The sequence below is a fragment of the Desmodus rotundus genome, chromosome 3, assembly GCF_022682495.2.
Source record: "Desmodus rotundus isolate HL8 chromosome 3, HLdesRot8A.1, whole genome shotgun sequence".
NCBI lineage: Eukaryota > Metazoa > Chordata > Mammalia > Chiroptera > Phyllostomidae > Desmodus > Desmodus rotundus.
In genome coordinates, this window is record NC_071389.1 from 25,778,166 (window position 1) to 25,793,367 (window position 15,202).

General features: G+C 43.6%; 1 protein-coding gene across 2 annotated transcripts in view; it reads right to left on the reverse strand.

Annotated features, from left to right (window-relative positions):
* Positions 1-3,392: 3,392 nt before the first annotated feature.
* The window catches only part of TRIT1 (tRNA isopentenyltransferase 1), a 31,843-nt gene continuing 20,033 nt past the window's right edge, over positions 3,393-15,202 (reverse strand). Inside the window, exons 4-12 of one of the 2 annotated variants that reach the window (XM_053920365.1) lie at positions 14,164-14,309; positions 12,015-12,157; positions 10,568-10,669; positions 10,197-10,308; positions 9,709-9,821; positions 9,385-9,462; positions 6,888-6,997; positions 6,456-6,573; positions 3,393-4,218 (exon numbers count right to left, since the gene is read on the reverse strand). In XM_053920365.1, the coding sequence (XP_053776340.1) occupies positions 4,052-4,218; positions 6,456-6,573; positions 6,888-6,997; positions 9,385-9,462; positions 9,709-9,821; positions 10,197-10,308; positions 10,568-10,669; positions 12,015-12,157; positions 14,164-14,309 (1,089 nt within the window). In that variant the 3' untranslated portion in view covers positions 3,393-4,051. The remainder of the gene's footprint in view (positions 4,219-6,455; positions 6,574-6,887; positions 6,998-9,384; positions 9,463-9,708; positions 9,822-10,196; positions 10,309-10,567; positions 10,670-12,014; positions 12,158-14,163; positions 14,310-15,202) is intronic. The other variant, XM_053920366.1, reaches the window with a different exon arrangement.

Genomic DNA, 15,202 nt, shown 5'->3' on the forward strand with positions numbered 1-15,202 from the left:
TGTTCTGCCTTTCCCAGGCTCTCTGCTGCTGGTGGAGAATTCCACCTGGCTCAATTTACAATTCCTAAGAACAGGGGCCCTAGCACAACCACAGTGCGTTTAACTCTGCAGGCGCTTCCTTAGTATTAGGCACTTTATTTTTTATTTTTTTCTTTATTTTTTCTTCCAAGAAATTCCTGATTTCCAACTGCCAAAAGCAGCAATTTTCAAACGGTGTGCCACAAGGACTTTTGAAACACGCAATATGACTTAGTCAGAGGCACCAACCTCTTTTCCCTTAGATTGTCAAATAAAAAATGACAACAGCCAACACAATAGCCATCTGGTGTGAATGAATCAAAATTACACCTTTTTTTTTTCAGATTGGCAAAAAATGTATTTTTGGTGTGCGGCAGAATTTTAGTAATTAGTTTATGTGTGCCGCGAGATGAAAAAGGTTGAAAATAGCTGTCACAGAAATAGCAATGAATTCAATGGGAAGCTGCTGCTCCAGGTATTTCAGGTGGAAGGATTAAAGGCTTTTGGAGGTAGGATTATTAAAACTAGTTTTTCCTGCTTGTCCACTAGACTTTTTAAAAAGCTTTAAAACACATTCAGCAACATGAGTGAAGAGCATTTCAGAAAGACTAAAGTTCCTGCCTAAAAACTGCCTGCTTAACACAGTGCTCAGCAGCCAGAGCTCTACAGTCTGCCAGCTTCACCTCAGGGGCAGCTCTGCCACTTCCTAGCTGCACTCCTTTGCTGAGCCCGTCTCCTTACTGGTTAACAGGAACAGAACCAGCACGTCGCTCCCAGGGCTGTGTGAGAAGATACGTATGTATAGCATTCGTCCTGCTTGCTCAGAGTATAAGTGACATCTCCACTTCCAGTGGAAGATGTGGCTTCCCTGAAATAGTTAATAAACTGATTGGGAAAATTATCCCATGTTTAAAAAATATTTTTTTAAATCCTCACCCAAGGACTTTTTTTCATTGCTTTTAGAGAGGGGGAGAGAGGAAGGGAAGAAGAGAGAATCATCGACTGGTAGCCTCCTGTATACATCAGAACTGGAAATTGTATGCAGCCCAACCAGGGACTGAACCCGCAACCTGGGTATGTGCCCTGACTGGGAATCAAACCCACAACTTTTCAAGTTATGGGATGATGAGCCACACCAGCCAGGGCAAGGAAAATTATACCATGTTTAATGTAAAAAACGACGTGGGTTGGGTACAATGCTAATTTCTTGTTTGACCAGAGAAAAATGTACTCTCGAGATTCATTATTAGTTATAGGGGGGTGAGGCTCAGGGGACCAAGACAATCCAGACTGGGAGAAGAGAAGCCACTGAAATCAGGTTGAGAATCCCCGCTTTCCAGATCACATGGTACCCCGCCTGCAGCCCTGGCCTCCGCCTCCTGCCCCAGCATCATGCTGTGCCACCTCAGACACATGCCTCCCCAGCACACGCAGACACTCCCGCGCACCAAGGTGCAGCAGGTCCTCGCACTACCTGCTCTCACAGCAAGTGTCCTTTCTTTGCAGCCTTTCCCACAGCTGTGATTCTGTGCTTGACCAGTGTGGACTTTTTGATCACCATTGTATTCCCAGAGTCTACCACAGCATATGGCACAGAAACTCTGAAATATTTACTGGCTGAATGAATGGGTTGGCCATAGCTTAGAATTCTTTAGGGGCTGGTTTCTGCCTAAACCCTGGCATCTGAATGAAGTCCAGCATGGGAAGGTGAGCATACTGAGGCGCAGTGGTCAGGGCCAAAAACAGGAGACCTGACAGAAGTGGCAGGAGAAACCCATGCATACCCAGATATTGTCACTAGGTAAGGTGACAGATGAAGACGGTATGGGCTATATGCTATCTTTTGGGTAAGAGAAAAATAAAAACGTATGTATTTGTTTGGTTTTGCTTAAAAACTCTTGCCCTGGCCAGTGTGGCTCAGTTGGCTGGAGCATTGTCCCATAGTCAAAAGGTTGTTGGTTCAATCCCCGATAAGGGCACATACCTAGGTTGTGAGTCCAGGCATGTGATCAGCAACCAATCAACGCTTTTCTCTTGCATTAATGTTTCTCCCTCTCTCTTTCTCTCTCTAAAAGCAATGAAAAAATATCCTTGGGTGAGGATAAAGATAGTAATAAAATATTTAAAACTCTTAAGATATATAAGAAACTAGTAAGTGTTTATCTATGGGGGTAGAAGGAAGTGAGGTGGGGGGAAATTTCTCAATGAATGTCTTTTTATATCATTTTGATTTCTGAACTATGTAAAAAAAATCTAGTAAAAAAATAACTTTTAAAAATGTTAGAAGATGGGGGAGGGAGGGGGGTTCGGCTGGGGTGGAGGGATGGGGAGAAAAGGCATACAATTGTAATTGAATAACAATTAAAAAAATTTTTCTTAAATGTTAGAAGAAAAACAACAGAGAGCGAGGCTCTGGAATTCAGTGCTATTTAAAGGTCCATCAAGCTTAACAGCTCTTTCACCTCACCCCATCCTCCTCTGCACAGCTAACAATATACAAGGACTGCTGTTTAAGGTCCAGCAGAAATGCCGCTTCTTCCACGATCCCTTCCCCAACCCTCCAAGAGAACTTCCACACAGCTCTTCTGGCCTCTGATATTCTCTTACCTAGGTTGGTTGTCTGTGTGTATATATGGTATTTGTAAGCTCCCTAAAAGCAAGAACTGCATCTCATTTTACCTCTGTATTCCCCATTGCCTAGTTCAGGGCCTCTCATATATAGTAGACTCTGAACAAATAAAGTACCATTTGAGAGGGGAAGTTATTGCTTAATCGGTACAGAGGTTCTGTTTGGGGTGATGGAAATGTTTTGGAAATAGTGGTGATGGTTGCACAACATTGAGAATGTAATTAATATTGCTGAATTATAAACTTAAAAATGCTTAACTTTAGCCCTGCTTGTGTGGCTCTGTTGGTTGGAGCATCATCTGTAAACCTGGGTTCGATATAGTCAGGGCATGTGCCCAGGTTCGCTCCCTGGTCAGGTCGAGTGGTGTGTGTAGGAGGCAGCCAATCGGTGTTTCTCACTCACATCAATGTTTCTCTCCTTCTCTCTCCCTCCCTTCCCCTCACTCTAGATTCAGAGGACATGTCCTCCAATGAGGATAAAAAAAATGCTTAACTTCATGTTATATGCACACATACATATACTTACCACTGTTGGCAGCTCAGGTCATTCCAGAAAGAGAGCTTCAACTAGAGCTAACGTAAATCTCTAATAAAGACCCTCTCCACACATCTCCCAATAAACATTTGCTAAAAAAATAAATAGCATGATTATATGAAGAATGTCAAATTTGAGAAAAAGCTATCTGTTGATAACAAAGCACACTGTGTATACACTGGATGTGACATTTTTTAAGGACTAAAGAGGCTCTTGCAAACTTTTTCTTTATTTAACTTTCATCAAAAAATATACATTCCTAACTCAATAGGAAGACAGCAGTGATAGTAATTATCACACATGAGGCCCTCAACAAGTGTTAGAGTCTAGTTTTTCAAGTCCCATGTCACAGCCACCTTGGACTGATTCTCTCCTCTATGAATTCCAAGAACTGGTTAGGTTCACTTAACCATCTTGCTGGGGCCAGTCCGTTCCTACCATCCATTCAAATCCTGAACTCCTGATGTGTGAGGCTCACAAATACTTCAGTCATCTTTAAAGTGTCTGCAAATTAGATATTTTTAGCCAAAGTCAGGGACATAAAACTTCTTTTTTAAAGGATATAGTGAATCCCAGTACTCATCACCAAAAAGATCCTCAAGTGTAAAAAAGTGCTATCTGTGCCTCTTTTAAAAATAAAACCTTTAAGGTTAACAGAAAAAGAAAAAACCTTCCTGAACGCATCATTGCCAGACACATTGGCCACAGCAGGAGCTGACAAGACCTGCTAGTGCCGTGACAGAGAACATCTCACTTTAAAACCACAGCACTGAATGAAAGGGCACTCCTCTGTCCGGCCTGGGGCACAGACACAAGCCTCCCTCCTGAACTGGGGCCCCACCACCTTTGCAAAGATCCTGGACACGTCTCTTAAACACTGGATCTCAGCTCTTCTCCGTTCTGCCCTGGGGATCCCTTCTCTTTAAGTTCTTTGTCACGGTCTGGGGAAATACTCTGACTTTCTACAGTGGTGACGGCATCTGAATCCAATCTTCTCTTCTTCAACTGGTGCAAGTGGGATTTTGATTTTATATGTGCTAAAACAAAACAACAACAACAAAAAAACTTGTTAGGATTTTCTAGAATTAATCCTAGAAGATATAAAATGAATGACATAACCCTTCTCTTTAACAGTAACAGGATGAGCACATGTACTGGTACAGCTGCTTAGCAATTTTAAAGGGAGAGTAAGTTTTATGGCCAGCTAGCTAGCAAACTACAGTGAGCTACCATGTATCAGAGGCACCCTGCTAGGTTGCCTTACATCCCTAATCCTCCCAATACTCTTGCAGACAGTACTATTCCGCTCATTTTAAACAGGAGGAAACTGAAGTTCACAGAGGTCTTACATTTTGTCCATGACCACACAGCAGGTGAGTTCCTCAGCTTGCTTACAGCTCCGAAAAGAGGCCCAACTTTCCAGAATCAAGACTCTTGACTCAATTTTTCAGTGTGGGCCTCCTGTTACAGATAAACTTCAGCTCACACAACTAAAAAGGGCATGAAACCAAATTCCCGTCTGTACTGCAGGACAGCTGCCCCGCACCGCCACAGGGCTGCAGCACCCAGAGATACCCTGCCCACTGCTGCCCTGCTCGCACAGGTTGTCCCTCCCGGGCTGGCCTCCCTCTGCCTGGGTCAGATGAGCCATTTCAAAGACTAACTCACAAGGCTCACATTATCCAAACACACAATGCTCCAGGCAGATGACCAGAGACATTCTTTTCTGACTATCCCTTCTGAGGGTCTATACAAGCAGTAAAGCTACTGTTGCCTGGTATCGATTTCTGACCTTACTCCGCAGTTCCCACCAACTCACTGACCAACCCACACGGCTCTTTTCACTAACCCGTTCTTTTACAAGGAAATCTTATTTGGGAGCACCTACAAATTCAGATAGCTAGATTAAATTCTATTTTCTACGTATTTAACTCTTCATTTTTAAGAGTTTAGAAGCAAAAACAAGTAAGGAAGAAGTTAGAAGTCAAAGAAAGGCTTACTTGGGGGAAAAAGTCAGCTTTGTTCTCTAGCTAGAGCCTAAGGCAAAAAAAAAGGGGGGGGGCGGTGCCCTGGACGCCCCTCCATGGCAGCAGAAGACAGGCGCAAGGACCTGACAGATGGCACTACAGAAGGGCTCACACAGGCTACGCTCACAAAGGCTCACAAATGTTGCTTCTCTAAGGCTATCCCTGAAGGACACTGGACAAATCAAACCACTAAGTTTCCTTTAGAAAAAACAATCAGACACTTTCTCTCTCTTCCCCTTTCATCATTATAAACCAATGACAATCGAGGCTTCTTCTGCTGCTTGGGCAATCACAGCCGTCCCCAGTCTTGGACAATGGCGTTCATTTTGCCAGAGTTACCAGTTAATAGTAATCATTCTACTGGTTGGTATGGGGAGAAAAATCTACTTCTAAGAGCATCTCATGCAAAGCAGGACTCTGAACAGCAGGATTCCAGCCACTAGGTAGCCTGACTGTGCAGAAAAGAAGTGAGCCTTAAGCAAGTTTCTGAATGGCGTGTAAATTCAAGGCTTGGAGGCGAGGGCCCTTCGGGCTTTGCCTGGACGACTACAGAAATCCAGAAGGAGCGCAGTGTGACTCTGTAGCAGAGGCAGACCCGGGCTCTAAAACAGAGACAAAGCCTTCCTCATGCAGGGCTGATCGAAGATACCATCAGTAACCACCTTCTTTATATATGACTGACAGCCTTGCTTTCACACTTTGCCAGGGTGAACATTAAGTTTCCCTTAACACTCGTCATCAGTTTTAGCAACCACCACCATTTCAACATGTGACCTTAAAAATTACCAAAGAGACACCACTTCTGAAGAATGTTCTCAGGAAGAGTAACTTCCTGCTGCCTCCCAGCTGTTTCTGCTTCTTTGGTTCCTTGGGTGAGTTGCCTGGTTCCCTTACGATCCCACCTCACCCCACTAAGGTCTAACCATGAAAGGCCAAGGAACTCCTGTGAGGCAGAATCAGAAAAGGCCAAGGGGCTCTGGAAAGTTAACTATAGGCCCTGCAGTATAAAATATCTACTCCAGCTGAAGCTAGAGGGCATGGGATCTTCCTTTGAAATTCAGAATACAGAGATAACTGTCCAATTCAGGAAGGCATCCATGAAATTTGAGCACAGGCTCTCAGAGGAATCTGGCTCTCCCTTTACAAACAAGCAGACCCTGGCATTCAATGTTGCAAAGACCTTCAATTCCATCAAGTCAGTGTGACCCACCCTTACAGATTGCTCTGTGCCCTTCCCCAGACTCTACCTGCCCATTCACGGTCCCCAATGATGATTCGGTCACAGAGGTCACACATGTGATAACTTCTCTTGTTCTCAGTTTCATTGCGTGGCATCCTGACTGGAGCAGCAGCAGGCTTACGGCCCTGAAAGAACAACAGGGGGTGGGGGAGAGGCATTCAGTTCAAAGAGACTTGGATACTATTCTCTGATATTAAGGGTAGTGGTCCCAAGATTCCTTTTTCTCATCCCAGAGAGCAGGAGGGTTATGAATAGATTTTCGCAACAACCTTTCTGAATGTGAAAGTAGAAACGCAGCCTCCAGGAACCTAAAAGTAGCCAGCCCTTCTGCTCTATTCCATGGAAAAGACAGCTTGGTTCCTGACATAGCAACAAAGGTGTAAGCTAAGGAAAGCTGTCTGAAAACCAGACAATAGACAGTACCATGATTAAAAATCACCTGGATGAAACTCTGCACAATTTCAAGAGCAGGTTGAAGAACAGACTCCTCCCACTTTGAGACATCGGATACTTCTAAGCCATATACTGGAGGGACACTGGGCCCAGGTCCTAAAGATGACAAAGAAAAGTTGTGAGTGGTCAGCCTCAAAACCTAATCTATTCTGCCTCCAGGACTTCAAAATCCACAAAGGAAACACGGGGGCCAAAGGAATTACTATTCTGACCATGCCATTCATTCTAACTAGAAACATGAACCTAAGAGCTACATACAATCCAAGAAGACCTAGAAGGTTGACTTGTCTGCAGCCAACAAGTCTAGCTATATAATCCAGTCTCAAGTGTAGCATCTTCCAACTCAGTCAGGAAAACAATACAGAGTAACAGCTCTGGGGACCACTGTGTGGACTATAATATAAAGACAGCACACTACAGGAGGAAATAATGTAAAGCTTGAAGTACTTCTGAATGGATATAAGACTGGGGGAACCAAGAGTACAGCCACAGGCATTTCATCCATCTGAGCCAACCATGTCTAGTCCCTGCTGGTAGCTTCTCCAGTCTGTGGACACACTAAATTGCCTTCTACAGCTAGGTTAAGCCAGTTGCCTAAAGGCAAAGAGCAATGCCCCATGGACAAAAACATCAAAGTCCTCAAGATGCCAACGGCTGGCAGGTGCTAGCCTTTTGATTGTGCCAACCACAAATAAGATTCTTCTTAAAGTGGACTGGGCTGCACCTGCCACCACACGGAAAGGTGAGACTGGGAGGGTGCAGGCAGCATCCACAGCACACCTGGCCTTGGATAAGCTCTGCACCTGTTTCCAGGCCACTCTATATTTTCCTTTCCCCTCTAAGTCCTTTGTTGGGCTTCTGTGCCCTGTCTAAGCACCTTTCAACAAGTTCTCGGCTCCCAGCTGCTATTCCTGGCTTGAGGCCAAGGCCAAGCCCGGGTGGGGAAGTCCCTCTGGCTTCTTGCCAGAACCATATCCCAGCAGACCAGCCCTGGCCAATCACACACAGCTCCTGATTTATAGGGCAGCTGTGCCTTTCACACTAGCACCAGGACTGTGCCGGCGCACGCCTGAATGAGGAATGGGCATACGATGCACTGTGCCATCAACCCCTCCTGACTCGGGGACGGGGGAGTTATTGCGGCTCTACCACAGGAGGAAGTTCCAAATTATTACAAAAAACATCTTTTGTTAGAGACTAATTATAGCCCTGGGGAGAAGAGAAGCTGCATTAGAAATTCGTAGTAGTGAACTTCAATTTCGGCTGACTCAGACTCCTTCTATCTAACAGGACACGCAGAGAAAGCAGGATAAGCAGAAGTGTGAAGAGCCTCTTGGCACCAGAACGACAGTGGAGGGCTGTCAGAGGGAGATCCAGGGGAGAGAACTTCAGCAACCTGGTGGTCAACAACATGAATCAAGGTGTTTATGTTCAGAGGCAGGGGTGGAGGACCTCCACTGTCCTTACCTGTAACTGAAAGCAGAAGTAAAAGCTAAACAGGGGATGATTCAGAAGCATATTGAAGTGCCCACAAGACAAAACTGGGGTTTCACTTGATTGCTTAATCTTTTTTTTTTTTTTTTTACTTAAAAAAAAATTTATTCATTGATTTTAGAGAGAGAGAGGAAGGGAGAGGGAGAGAAACACTGTTTGTTGTTCCACTTATTTATGCATTCATTGGTTGGTTCTTGTATGTGCCCTGACTGGGGATTGAACCTGCAACCTTGGCGTATTGGGACAACGCTCGGACCAACTGAGCTACCCAGTCAGGAACATCCTTCCTTAATCTCTTAGTAAGCACACAATTTCTTACCCAAGGCCAATATTAATGCTGTCTAGCGAACATTACAGCTGAAGGAAACAAGAACGGAGGAGAGCAGAGTATGGGCTTCACCGTCAGGCCCTGCGTATTAGCTGGGAGATTTTTGGCAAGTTATTTAACCTGTCTTAAGCCTCCATTTCCTTATCTGAAAAAAGAAAAGAGTAACACCTGCCACGAAGGCTCAATAGTTTATGGACAGCACCAAATTTAGTGCTGAGGATCAAATGAATGAGATTTTCCTTTCCTTTTCCTTAAAAGTGCTATTCAACTAAAGGTAAAGCTGAAGCAGTTTGAAGCACCACATATCTGAACACAAAGGTGCTACTGGTTAAGGTTTTGTTTGATTGCTCTGTAAAATGAGAAGCTAAAATCAAACCTGAACACCAGCTCTGCTAAGATGTTGCTACTTTGCTCTTACATGTTAGCAGCCAGCATGCATGTGTTCAAGGCATACAGCAGACTCTTCATTGGAAAGATTTGTCTTCTGAGACATCACAAGGAAATACCCCTGGACAATCACTTATGCAATAGACACCCACCCAGGTCAGGTTTCCGATCTTAAAACAGGTCCAGAAACTGAAGTTCATCATCTGGGTGAGGTAAGGACATCCATCTTCTAGCGGAAACAGACCCAAGGGATAAGTAAAAACAGGAGACTTACTGCTTAAAAAACGGTTTTTAACCCATCGGTTTTGCTTCCGGGCATATCTCTTAGTCACTTGTTTCAGAGCCTCAATACCTGAAAGATAAAGCAGATATAAACCTCTAAGCACTTTCGCCATGCCAAAAGGCAGGCCCACCCAGCCCAGCAGACGAGAAATTAGCCACAGCAGCACACTGGTGGGCACTTGGTAGACAAAAATCTCAATTCTGAGCTGCAGGCCACTTGGGACTCTACTAGTCCCAGCTCTTTCTCAGACCATACCATCCAGGAACTCTGTCACCCAAAGATGTCCAAGGCTAGGTCAGATGGAGAAATTCACACCTTTCTTTAGGAGCTGGTTACTAGTCTCTGGTGTGCATTTTCCCTCAGTGATCAGGTACTCGTGAAATTCCTTGAAGCCAATTGATTGGAAGATACCACGTTGATAGTCCTGGCTGGGAACAGGAGAGCATCAGCTGATGAGCCATCGCATCTGAGAGCTAGCAGGGGCCTTTGGAGATGATCTAGCTGAGCCATTTCATCCTTTGGATGAGGAAATTGAGATCCTTAGCAGTTATTGCCTCTCTGAACTTCTTCCTCCACCACCCCCACCTGCTGCCAGGTTACTACCCTTGAAAATTAACTCCTGGAAATGCTTGACAGATTAGAAAACTGCAACTCTAACAAGTACCCCAAACCTCCTTCACACAAGCCTTGCTCATAATGCCGAGAACGAAGGCTAACAAACAAGATCAAAAACCAGTATTATGTTTATGGTCTTTGACCATAAGCAAGGGATAGATAGCAGGTTAATTAGGTCAAATCCTCACCTATTTTCTGCAACTTTCTCCTGATTATAGCGTCTGTGAAAATCTCTTAGTTCATCCAAGAGCCCAGCAGCAAGCATGTCATCCACTCTTTTATCCAAGCGCTCATCTAGAACTTGAATCAAATTAGCCCATCAAATCAGCCTGTAGACACTTACAAGATGAATGGTCAGGCTGCACCTAGAAGAGAACTTGTTCAAATGGGAGAAAGGGTTCAGACTCCAAAGATTATAATAATATATATTATATTCAGTCACACTTAAGACACTGCAGCTCCAACAAAAATAGCCAGAAAGAGCCCTGGCTGGTGTGGCTCAGTGGATTGAGCACGGGCCTACAGACTGAAAAGTTTGATTCCCAGTCAGGGCACATACCTGGCTTGTGGGCCAGATCCCCAGCTGGGGGTCTGGGAGAGGCTCCAATCCGTGTTTCTATTGAACATTGATGTTTCTCTCCCTTTCTTTCTCCCTCCCTCTCTAAAAATAAATAAAATCTTTAAAAAATAAAAACAGCCAAAATAAAACACATCCCATAAAGAGAAAGCATGCAACTGCAGCTTTTAGGGAGGACAACTATTTTATTCTCGTATGGAATGGATATCCACAGTTTACTTTAGAGGCAACTGAGAACCCCCTGATTTACCCTTCTTTTTTCCATCATATTTATTTCTCTTTAACTTTGTGTCACTTCACATTTAAGAACTCTCAGATGACACCTTGGATGGGAACAAGGAACTTTGGTCCAAAGCCATCCTAGATTCATCTTGAACTACTGCGCCAGACAAAGGAGCAGAGTGAGAGGTCCTCATCACTCAGACGTGGGGGCAAACACAGCCTTATTATGATCAGATCCCATTCGTTTATGCAGAGCTGTGGGACATGTTTTAATTTACAAAAGTTTCGTTATTAAAACATTACCTTTTCTTACAGACTTATAACCAAAATTAATTTAACAACAAAATCTCGCCATTTCAGTCATGCTCTTCTACATCTCTGCCATTGCTATGTCTTGGCCTGCAATGGTACTAACCTTTGTTCCTATCTTCCTAAGAGGTTTCCATTTATTGGGCACTCCGGATGTGCCAGGCACATTCTGAGCATTTTGTATTAATTATTAACTCAACTGATTCTCAGTGAAGCTGCAAGATATGTACTAACGTATCTCCATTTCACAGGAAAGAAAACAGGAGCACAGAAAGATAAAACTAACTTGCCTTAAAACTCACATAGCTAGATGATGGTACAGGAATTTGAAGCCCAGACAGTCTGGCCCAGAGACCGTGCTCTTAGTAACTACACGATACTGCCTATTCTCAAAACAATCTCCTCATCTTTCCAGACGTAGCTCACCGGTTACCTTTACAAATTGGTCCCTGACTCCCCCTGTAGACAATGCTCGTCATCCCTTCTCTGTGGCTCCACAAACCTTCTAGCCCAACATTTATCACAATGTAGCATCTCTCTCATTATCTGTTGCCCCACCAGACTGAGACCTTCTTAAGATCAGGCACTGTCTCATGCTCATCTCTGAAATCCAAGTACCAAGCAGAATACTTGACACTTCAACCTCTTCCAAAGGAGTCTTCCTTCTCTTTAGCTTTCTCCCTTGGATCTTCCCTGGATGGCAATCTCTTTTCCATCCCACCCATCCCATCTCATCTCACCCTTGGTATCTCGTCGTAGTGTGAGAGCTACCCTTACCCCCTTTCCAGACAGACACTTAGGGGAATGGCACTGTGCCTTACTAAGTCAACAAATGATGGTAATGAAAGTAAAATTCGATCTATCTCTAACGGACTCAAGGGCATCAAAAGGCTTTTACCTGTCTGGTCAGCATGAAGCCAGAGGATGCAAGAGTTAGGGAACCTCAGAGGGCCTCCAAGGGGACTGCCACCTTCTTCTGCATGTTGACGATAAAGAAATTCACTATGAGAGATTCCTGTTTCTTCAAACACTTGCAAGCTCCTAAGTCATTTGGGCGGAAGGGTAAAACCATAAAAACTATTAGGAAATATTAATTCTCAAGGAGAGAGGTTATTTACTGTAAAACGTCTCATTCTCATTTGTACAGTATAAGCCCCCGAAGACATTCTATAGCTACTCAGAAAGGGGTCCTAAAGAAAACTGTGGGTAAATTAAGAAATACTACTATTCCTCTAAACACACATCAATTTTTCTGAAATCAGTTAAACAGGCTGAGAAACAAAAGCTTTCTTCTACACACACAGAATGGGACTTACTTTCAGGTAGGCAGTAAAAACACCTTGTTTGGGACACTTTGTTACAAGCCAACAAGTCTAGTCTCGCTGGAATGCCTTTCTCACAGTAGAAAAGTATGTTGTATAGCCAGCTCATCAACTTTCTTTTTAAATGTGTCTAAAATTGTGACTAATTCAGTATTCTACTAGTACAAACATCACTGGAAAAAGAACTCACATACTTACTCTTAAGCCACCATCCACTGTCAGCATCTGCTATGTTATGCAGCACTAGGTAATTTAACTCCCAAATCTATATTCTACCACTCTGAGCGATTGCAATTTATCGGCTTGAAAGTGATCTTTCCCTTCCTGACCCAATTCTACTTCCTGAAACCCTAACACAAGAGCAGAGACCCCTTGTCATTCTGTATCACTGGTCATTCGAAGAGGACCTATGAGGAAAACATGTACAGTGACACAGATACCTCACTTACGGAGATTAGAATAGTCTCAAACTAAAACAAAGGTGAAAAAGGTCCTCCAATCCTCTCTGAAAGAGAGACTCTTGCTTAGAATCTCTGACGTGTGAAGACATAATTCTCAACTCATTACTAGTTTAGAAGTAGAAAATGAGGAGTGGTGATAAGAAAGAACTACTTGATAAAAGGAAAGAAGAATAAAGACCAAGGTCCAGAATCATATCATAAAACAATATAGAAATGAATGTTCATCATAATGTTCCTGAGTTCTCAACATTTTTTGGAAAGATTTTTATTAAAATGTTTTTTTAAAATGTTTAGATACTAGAAAGTATAAACTTCATTTATGTAGACTATGCACCATCAGGAAAATAAAAGAAAAAATAAGACTACACATTATCACCAAGGTGATATTGCCCTCAAGGAGGCAAAAAACCCACACCCCACCTTAGCTATTACAAGACTTGTGGCCCTCCAAAGGGCAACCATATCCCCCAAAATCTTATTCTTCAATATTAAAAATTTCACTGGAGTGCAGGAGGAGCACAATTAGGAAAAAAATTCTAGAAAGGCTTCTGGGTGGAGTGGGGGCAGTAATGAAAAGAGAATTCAGTGCCTGATCTAGAATATACTTATTTGATTGGAAAACTTCATAATCCCTGGCAATACCAAATGTTGCTATAATATTTAATCTGTAAAACCATCTACACACTAGGTATTTAGATCCTCTACTCTGTCAGATATGGTATTACCCCCAACACAGAAAAATACATCTAACACACCAGGCTGCAATTTCAAAACAAACTAAGAAAACATGACCTTTGAGTTCATTCACCACCTCTCTTCAAGAAAAATCTCCATGTGCAAAGGTGAGCTGATTTATGAGACAATTTATAAAATCTCCCTCCCACTGGGAAAGCTGGTAGGGCAGAAATCAGCATTGCACAATCAATTATGAAACCCAAATCACAATGTAAACCAACTGCATGCCAGAAAAATCTATATAAAAACTGTTATACAAGCAAAGATCAAGTAGAAAATGAAGCAAATTACACAGGCCCTAGGGGAAAACGTTATCATGTTACGCACTTTAAATGTAACAACAAAGGATACAACTGTCTATTGACGTAGCTGGACTGTGGCAGTAACTCAGGGCCTCCTAACCTAAACTGTAACACATCCGTCTCCACTAACTACTATTACCAGACCTCTCATTACCCGGGCGCACTGAGTAACCGACTGCCCTCTAACTCCACGGGAACTCCGCGTCAGCGGGCCCAGGCTTTCTTACCTGGCTACTTTGCGCTTGTCATGTGGGTGCAGCTTGGCAGCCATTTCTGGGTCCACCTGGCTCAGGCGTTTGTGGAGTGTGTGGCCATCCTCCTTTTCAAGCTCCACTTTCCGGTCAATCACTTTCTCAGTGTCCGTCTCCTGAGGCTATTAAATGAAGGTTTAGAAGTCAATTTATTCAACCATTCAACAAGCACCGCAACAGTGTATGAGCCAGGCACCGAGGGCTAAGTGTTAGGAATATAGAATAGAGATGAATCAGAAGGGCTTGCCATGTAGTGACAGATCACAAACAGAAAATTCCACTACATCGTGGTAGTGCTGTGAGGCCACAGCCAACACAAAGAACTTACTTCTGAGAGAAATGCTCAGTCTACTGCCTGGCCAGAAGTACAAACAGGTACCAGGGCTAACGCATCTGTATTAACACATCCAGGAATCTAGTGTTCTCAGCAACTGTGACCAAAGAGTGGATCAAAACGGCTAGCACATTAGTTTGCAAAATCCCATCCTAATGCAACAGCATGCCTATAAGAAAGGTTAATATGGGACATCTCTCTGACATATACAACAGGGGGGACCCCCCAAAAAAGGGATTATCTTCTGGAGGGCGGGCCTCTTGTAGTGCAAGTTTCCCCTGCTAGGTGAGAGTTCTAGGAACCCTTCTGTATCTGTACCAGTGGGCGTCGTTTGAGAGGCTGCGCTCGGCTTTGATGAATTTTTTTGAAGACTTTCAACACATTTGCCCATTTCACGATGGGTGATTTAGGAGCGCACCTGCCCATACCGGGTTGAGTGTTTAGCGGTTTTTGACCAAAACTGCATGACCCCACGCCCTGCCCTCCCTGTTCACCCTATCTCGCCCAGATTGACTTCTTTTTTTTGATTCCCCAGATGAAAAAAGTCCACAAAGGGAAACGTTTTGCTGTCATGGAAGAGGTGAAACAAAAAGATGGCAGAAGCAGTAAAAGGCAAAAAATCGACAAGTTCAAAAACTGCTTCAAGCAGTGGAAAAAACATCTCAATACATGTATTGAATC